Here is an 8,099-nt window from a genome sequence, read left to right on the forward strand (position 1 = left end):
AAACAAGCTCCTCTAGAGCTGCAGCCAGTTGTTTCTCCAGGCTTAAAGGGCCAAATCCCAAATAAAAGCAGTTTGGGAAGAGCCTTTGCAGCCTGGGTGGCTGAAAGCAAGGCCTGTGCAGGGAGCCAGCAGCTCTGGTTGTTGCACCAATGGACAGAGTGAAGCCTAGTGGTGTGAGATCTAGCAGAGGGGGGGGGGGTGTAAGACACACTGAAATTGCTCCTGCTGCTTTTTTGTGAATGTGATTAGAACCTTTTTGCTGCCCATAGATGTATTCTGCATGTCCTGTATGCAGAAACCCAGCTACCCAGCTAGAATAACCACCATCCTCCCCACCTGTGAGCATCGCCCTCGGGGCAGGGGGCAGAGCTGCGCAGAGGAGGGCCAGTGCAATTCCCCTTCACAGCGGGGAAGAGAGCTGTGATCCTACATGGCACATCAGACTCATTAGCCAGATCCAGCCCTGCAGCAAGAAGGGACCCATCTCCCCCAGGGACGCCATCACCCCACAAACCATTGCTCCTCAGCCTGCCCAGCCCACGTACATGGGCTCCCCTTCTAAATGTGGGGGTCCAGCTGCTGGTCCTGGATTAGACACTGTGTCATGCCAGGCCTTAGGAGTGGCCCGGGTCCTATTTTGGAAACAAAGAGTTAAGCATTTTCAATCTTTATTTTACAAAAATAAACCCGTTTTGACCTGGTACTCTGTGGCCCCCAACCTTCCCCTCCGCCATGCTCCCGTTCCTCTCCCTGGAGCTCCGGCTGTTGCGCGCAGCTGCCAGCCGCTTGCATGGAGGCTGCTGGTGCCGCATGCTCCTGTGAACGTTGCCAAACAAGCACCAGGGAAGGGGGTTGGTGCCCTTCTGTGAATGCCTCCTCTTCCCAGGATCCAAGCTGGAAATTGCCCAAAGATGCCTCCTGGTGGCTCTCCCATTTCTGCACAGGGAGCAAGTCTTAGGCAAGTCACTCAGAGTACACACTTTGAGAAGGGGTGTCCGTCCGCCTGTCCGTCCCTCTCCCTCGGATGGAAAAGCAAGCCCCACGAAGCTGCTTCTTGCCATCGGTGGAGCTGACAGGCTGCCGTTCCACTGGCTGGCTCAGTGCTGGAAGCGTGGGGAGCTGATGTGGGGCTGGTGGAAGGAGTGTGTGGCATACAGCACTTCTGGAGGCGGTGGAGGGGACGTCAGGATAGAGCAGAGCGGTTCATGGGAGCTCAGCATCGAGGCGAAGTGCTTCATCTCCTCCGTCAGCTGCTTGATCTCCCGGCGCAGGGCAGCGTTCTGCCTCTCCAAGTCTTCGCTCTCCTGAGGAGACAAAACCACAGGGACTTCCTCAGCGCGGGAGCCTTAGAGATGAGCTGGGGACACGGGGGTCGTGGTCCTGCGCCTCTCTGCCCCGCAGAGTTTCCAGAATGACATGTTTCCGGTAAATTCGGCAGAGCCGCGCCTGGGCAAACCCCCCTCCCCCAGCCGGCCGGGCCAGGCGCGGGTGCGATGCTGGTGGCCCCAGCCACCGCTCCCCAGCCCCAGCTTACGAGAAGTGACTGTGGCGTGCTCCCGCCCAGGCTTTCTCGCTCCCTCTCACGCACACGCACGCCGCCCGGCCGCTTCCCGGGCCACCCGGCCGGGGGGAGGGCACACTGAATAACCGCCGTCTTTAAGCAGAAAACCACCTGTCACAGGAAACCTGTCATTGCCCTGGAAAGAAAAGACTCACTGCTTCCTGCTAGCAGCCGGGGAAACCAGCGGCACAGTGGGGAGGAGGGGGAGACGCTTGAGTCAGAAGAAAAGAGAAACCGAGGCCTCAGAAGAGCTGAATTAATAGCGTTATTAATGAGAATAACAACAAAGGGGTTAATAACGATGCTCAGCCTCGTCTCCACGATCCTGAGAGCATCGCAGCTTTTGCTCACTCTACTGCTGCCAAAGCGCAGCCGACTCCAGGCTGGAGCATCCCAGGCACTGACCGACCATGGAGCCAGCAGCCTGGGCAGGACCAGAGGAGGGAGGGAGGACATGGCGGCAGGCTCTGCAAACTTAGCCGAGACAGCTAAAGTGGGACCCAGTGCTCTGAGGCCCTAGAAAGCTGCACCACCACCTCAGCAAAGCGAACCTGTTGCCCCACCACTGGCCCCTCCGCTGCCACACTGACTTCTGACAGTGCCAGCCTTCTGCGCACGGGTTGAAACACACCCAGCAGTTAGAGCGGCTGTCAGTGGAGAAGCTCCCATAGCAAACGGGCATCTCTCAGGCATGACTAAATGCTTTGGAAGTCATGACTGACATCAAACTCAGGAGCTAACGGGAATCACCCGGGGGCCGGGAGCCCCAGCCTCCCCGTGACTCATTCCCCTCAAAACACAAGCTATAAAGCCCTGGGGCAGATGGAGCTGCTGGCTCCTTTCATACCACTACAGCTCAAGCTGAGCCATGCTCTTCTGGGCAGAACCACATCAGAGAAGCAAAGTCCCTGATGCAGAGCAGACCAAAGGCAAAGAGCACTCGGGGAATGAACCCAGGAGCAGCAGGGAGTCACTGTCCGCCAGGAATTGGAAAAACATTAGCAAAAATTCACCGTCCATCCTCTACTTGCCTCCCCCCATTTCTCCAGCTGCATGCCAGGATCCTCTCTGTCTGGACCAAACTGGCCTTAGGCCCCCTGCTCCCATCCCCATGGGAAGGCAAGGAGTGTGTGCTATCAATGCTTGCTGAGCAGTAGTAATCTCATAAGCAAGTGGTTTGTCATCCGATCTGAGAAGAGCAGCCCAATTCTTCCTGGTGCACAGCTACGCAGGATCTTCCTGGGCAAGGATCAGAGCCCATATCCATCTCTAGGATTACCCTGGAGAGAGCACTAATCCCAAGGAAAGGGTATCTCTTCACCCCTCTCAGGCACAGTCGCCCAGAGCAATAACTGCTGACAGATGTAATGCAATCAGCCTAGAGCCATGTCAGCTCTAGAAGGATCATCAGCTACTGGGAAAAAGAGTGAAATCTCTGTCTTAGACCCAGCTCCAACCATGGACTGAGGGCACTATGTAAGGAGGAAGGTTCAGGACCGGCTTCTCAAGAATTCTTCCCAAAAATGGGGATCTGGGGGAATATGAAGACCACTAAGTCAAAGGATGTTTTTTAGAACATAAGCCCAACGACCACTTTTCAAAGGGCAGCCAAGTCCAGCACAGGGATAAAGATGATCTCTGCCCATTGCAGGCTGCATGTTCTGCACCCTGCCCGCCAGTGGCCCAAAACACATGAGACAGACTGCACTTACCATCGTGCAAAATGCAAAGGAGCCCAGCCCCTGTGCTTCAACACTAACCACACACTCCTGCCCAAACACACACAGCGAGAAGTGACCACATCCCTCCTGAAAAGAAGACGCCTGATTCTTCACACTGGGAAGAGCCACAGGAGTGCCCACAGTGCCACAGAAGGAGAGTGGGACAGCAGGGTGAAACCAAAGGAGGGAAAATCCATGCTAAACAACAGGAAAAGCCTCCGGGTACTGTACAGTGTTCAGATGCAGAGAGAGATATAAGCGCTACCATGGAGACATTTAAAAATATTAGAAAATTATTAATATTTATTTATCTATGCTGTGTGGTGTCTCAGGGAACAGACCAGAGGAGATGGCCCCTTCAGCTCCATATTGCACTATCATCCATACCAATGAATACAAAGCACTGCCATCTCAGAAAAGCATCCTTGTACACTGTTGGACTGCTGCATAAATGATGGCGTGAAGAACAAACCTGGGGAGACCCAGCCCAGGTGAGCCCGTGCTTTCAAAGAGCTTCTGACTGAGCCAGTCGGAAGAGGTTGGGAAAGGAAATCAGTAGTATCAGACTGAGAGATAAAGATGGATTCAAAACTAGCTACAAAACTAAATGCTTCAGTGGCAGTCATCCTGGGCTATGTGCTCTTGCTGCGAGTGCTGTCACCTACATCCTGCCCTGGCCTCGCTTTTCCTGTCCTCCCTCAACTGAGCACCTTCGCTCTGAGTCCCCAGAGGAAAAGCACGTTGTCCCCTGTGTGAGCCCTCAGCGCTGGGGATGGGAAGGGTGGGAGTTCTCACCAAGTGCAGCGTGTCTGCTTTCTGGGTCTGCCTCAGGCGGCTCTTCTGGGCAGCGATGCGATTCTTCTCCCTCCTTTGGACTTTCCTCATGTCATCAGAAGAGTCCTAGGGAAACAAGGCATGGAAATGACTAGGTTATCCCCTCCTTTGCCCTGCTCCTGCAGGGCAGTAGGTGGGAATGGGACAAGGCAGACAACATCATTGAAGCACAGGACATGGCATACACACCCTCAGCACCAGGATAAAGCCATACCCCAGGGATGTGTGATGCTTTTTACATCCCCGTTGCCAGGAGGGGCAAGTCTGATACCCTTGGGTGTCCTGGCACAGCTGGGAAATGACTACTATCCCTGCACCAAGACACAGGTCTGGGATATGGCTTGAGGAGCCAGAGTAAGGACCTCTCTCTGGAACACAGACAATCTGAATACCTTGTACAGAAAACCTTTCCCTTCCCCATCTCTTTGTGGGGATATGGCACAGCAGATATTCCAGGTCCTTGGCTAAACCATCTTTCCAGAGACTCGGCCCGTGTTTTCCTCCTCTCATCCCTGTAGGTCCCACCGCCTCTCCATCACCCTTCTCTCAGGCTTTATTTGTTGCAGACCCTTACAGTGCAATGTGGCCCCTGCTTTGTTTAACTAGACGAACTCAGAGCTTTTCATTTTTCCCCAGATCTCATTTGCTCCAGCTCTCTGATCTCTGTGCTTGCTCTTTTCTGGAGTCCCATGGTAGCAAACTTGCAATGCTGACTAAAACACTCCCAAGCCCCTTGGGCAGGGGAGAGCAGAGGTCTCCAGCTTCATGCAGCAACCATTCTCTGCTGAGATCTGGTCCTGCTGCTCCCTTCTGACAGTTGAAACCGTCACACAGACTCTTTCATCTTCTATTTTCATATTGCACTGCCTCTTTTGTAGGCTCTCTAACATTCACACCACCGCTTCTCCACAGGACTACAAAACTCAGCCACAAAAGTTATCTTCCCAGCCCATCAGTCTGTCCACATCCTCTCCCCCCTCCACCCCGCCCAAGATCTTTTCTTTGAACTTAACCGTTTATCCTTGCCTTCAGTACCCTACAAATGTCTCAGATACAGCACGTCCCAAGTCCTGCACCAAGTCCAGTCCCTATGCTTTGGCAACCCCTGTGCTTTATCCCCTTCTCTGCCAGGATGCCACCCGGCCCTGGGTGCAAGCCCAAAATCATCTGGCCTGATCATCCCCAAGATTTCTGAGCAAAATCTCAGGTACTTGCTGTTGTTGCCAGCTCTAGAGAAATGGCAAATGATAGACATAATAAAGCTTAGCCAGAAAAGGCAGTGGAAATACCTTGGACTTGTGTCGGTATCTGCCAGCAAGAGACCTACCATTAAGGTACCCCGTGCGACAAAACCAAATCCCTCTGTCAAGCATTACTGAGACAAAAAACCTCTGAGGCTGACCAGAAAAGAAAGAAAACCCAAAGTGGCAGAGCTTTTGAGGGTCCTGAGTGCCGTCCGCGGCAGCAGGAAGCAGGCAGGCTGCCTCTGAGCCGTCCCAGTCCACGGCGACGAGGTGCACGCTCAGGCTCCAGAGCACCGGCTCTCACACCAAAGCTGCCTGCCTGGCGTGTATCGCAGGGCCCACGGTGTCCAGGGGGTCCCGGCCCCCCAGTAGCCCCTGGCATAGCCCCAGGTAACCAGGCTTCCTCTCTCCACCCGTACCCAGCCTGAGGGCTGGCGCTTCTGCCAAGGCTCTTGGCTCAGCCCCGCATCCCTCTCCCCACAGCCGTTCCTAGAAAGCCCCGCCATACTGCACTGTGAAAACACCAGCGGTGGATGCCATCCTTCCTCCTGCCTACCCATGGCCCACCGTGAAGGACTCTTCAGCTGGGGAGAGCGGGGGAACAGTCCCCACTTTACCTGCTTGCTGGGAGGGGGAGACTGGCTGAAGCTGCTGGAGTCGCTGCTGTCGGAGCTGTGGGGCATGGCTCCCGTCTCTGGCTCCCAGGGCCTCTTCAGCTTCCTTTGTGATCTTGGCGTGCTTGCCTTCTGTCTCGCTTCCCCTCCCTCTCCCCTGCCCTCCTCTGTCCCCCCTGAGATGGCCCTTGGCTTCCCGGCTCTCGCCCGTCCCGGAGGCACGCTGTCCTCCTGCCCTGCGCTCTGCCACTTTCTCTGCCTCTCCTCTCGGAGCCTCTGCACCTTCCCTTTAGGTCTCGGCCTCCTGTGGTTTCTCAGAACCTCGGGGATGTAAGCTGAAAGTCACGTGGCCGGAAACTTTAAGGCGAAGAAGAAAAGTTACAGAAGAAGAAAAAAGAAAAAAAAAAAAAGAAGAAGAAAAAAAAAGCACATCTGGGAAAAATGAGCTTCAAAATAGCCTGAAAAACCCCCGAAAAACACCTTCAGGCAGCTGAAAAACAGTGAGATGGGTTTTCTCTGAGACAAACAGCAGAGATGGAAAGGAAGAAAAGCCCCGGCTCTGGCTGCGAAACTTGGACCCTCAAAGGAGGGCAGTGTGGAGGAGGTGCTGCCGGGAGCCCCAGAAATTCCAGGGGCACCACGCACCGTGCCAGCCCTGCACGGGCAGGGGGTTGGTCCAGACCCGGGCAGCCTCCACCACCCCAGCCCAGCCAGGGAAATTCCCAGGCAGCCACCCACCTCCCCACAACCCACCTACCCCCTCCCGCTGTCCCCGACACCATTGACGTGGGACCTGGGGAGGGGACGGCTACCCTCAACAGGTGCCACATAAATGCTCTTTGTGCAGATGGCTCCCATGTGTACGATAAAGCACCAGCCCCACCTAAGAAAGGTTTGGGATTGTAGAACATTTGGACTGGTTTTGGTAGGACTGGTATTTTCTATAAGGCAAAGCTCTTTAGCGCTTTAAAATGCTCATTAGTACCTCACCACGGGCCCGTAAGGGGAATATCAACCCTGGCACACAAATTAAACTGCTGTAAATGTAATGGTCTATGGACCCAGAAGCTAAACCTTAGACCTAATTCTCACTCCACACCATGGTGTGAGCTGGGCTACACCCCGGGGATGCGAGACTGTCACACAGGGGTCCTGACTCCCTGCCTGCTCCCCACCAGCCCCCTCACCACAGCTGGCACTAGATGACGTGGGACAGGACTATGGGGAGACAGAAGCATTATGGCACATTGGAGGTTGTTTCCTTGCTACTCTCCCTCTGCCAGCACCCAACTTGGGCACAGCCTATGCAGACGGCCGCAAAGGAAAGCTGCTTTGCGTCCCCTTGTTTCTCCCCTGGTCTGTGCTGTGTGGGACTACTTCCATCTTTAGTACGAGCCTCAGTAGATTGAAGAAGTGCAAGCAGCTCCTGGGGCAGCAGGGCTTGAGGAGTACCTTCAGAGTACCCGTGCTAGCGGCTCTGGAGGTGACAGTGCAGGAGCAGGGAGTGCCAAAGCAGGAGTGATTTGCTTTCTGATCTGCTCAAGTCACCAGAGCCAGCAGGATGAACCAGGACCACATGCCAACAGGCTCTCCCTCCACAGGCAGGAGCACATGTCTTCGGAGCAGCTAAGTTCTCGCATGTGCTGTGAGGAGCAGATACAGAAACAGGCATTGACCCACCCACAGTAACCCACTCCTGTGGAAAGCAGCAATTCCCAGTTCCCACTTACTGGTTTTCGTTGCATATTGGTATTCTGGTTGAGTTTCTCCTGCCTCTAGCAGGAGCATCGAGCAAGCCTCAGCCACAGGGCATCAGCAAGGGCACTTGAGAGGCTGTTGTCATTAGGGCAAAAGTATTGGCAGCTTTGGGTTTGCAGCCTTATTGCAGCACAGAAAGAACATGCGCAGAGCGGCACACGCTTGGAGCACAGTGCAGACTTGCATGGGCATTGCTGGCATTTCTTCCCAGCCCTGCCACTCATGGAGCCAACACAGGGGCAAACACGTCCAAAAGCAAGAACCACGTGGGGCTGGCTATGGGCTGGGTGGCTCCAGGAAATTGCCTGGCCTCGATCCAGTAGAAAAACTGCTCTGTTTTGGCCTATTTCCCACTTCAGAAACATCC

General features: G+C 54.7%; 1 protein-coding gene across 1 annotated transcript; it reads right to left on the minus strand.

Annotated features, from left to right (window-relative positions):
• Positions 1–694: 694 nt before the first annotated feature.
• Positions 695–6,248, minus strand: BATF (basic leucine zipper ATF-like transcription factor). The gene is made up of 3 exons (XM_049825463.1): positions 5,978–6,248; positions 4,078–4,182; positions 695–1,304 (listed from the first exon to the last, which is right to left on the minus strand). The coding sequence occupies exons 1-3, from the start codon at positions 6,041–6,043 to the stop codon at positions 1,098–1,100; spliced, it is 378 nt and encodes a 125-aa protein (XP_049681420.1). The 5' UTR covers positions 6,044–6,248; the 3' UTR covers positions 695–1,097.
• Positions 6,249–8,099: the final 1,851 nt, after the last annotated feature.

This window comes from Accipiter gentilis, chromosome 22, assembly GCF_929443795.1.
Source record: "Accipiter gentilis chromosome 22, bAccGen1.1, whole genome shotgun sequence".
NCBI lineage: Eukaryota > Metazoa > Chordata > Aves > Accipitriformes > Accipitridae > Astur > Astur gentilis.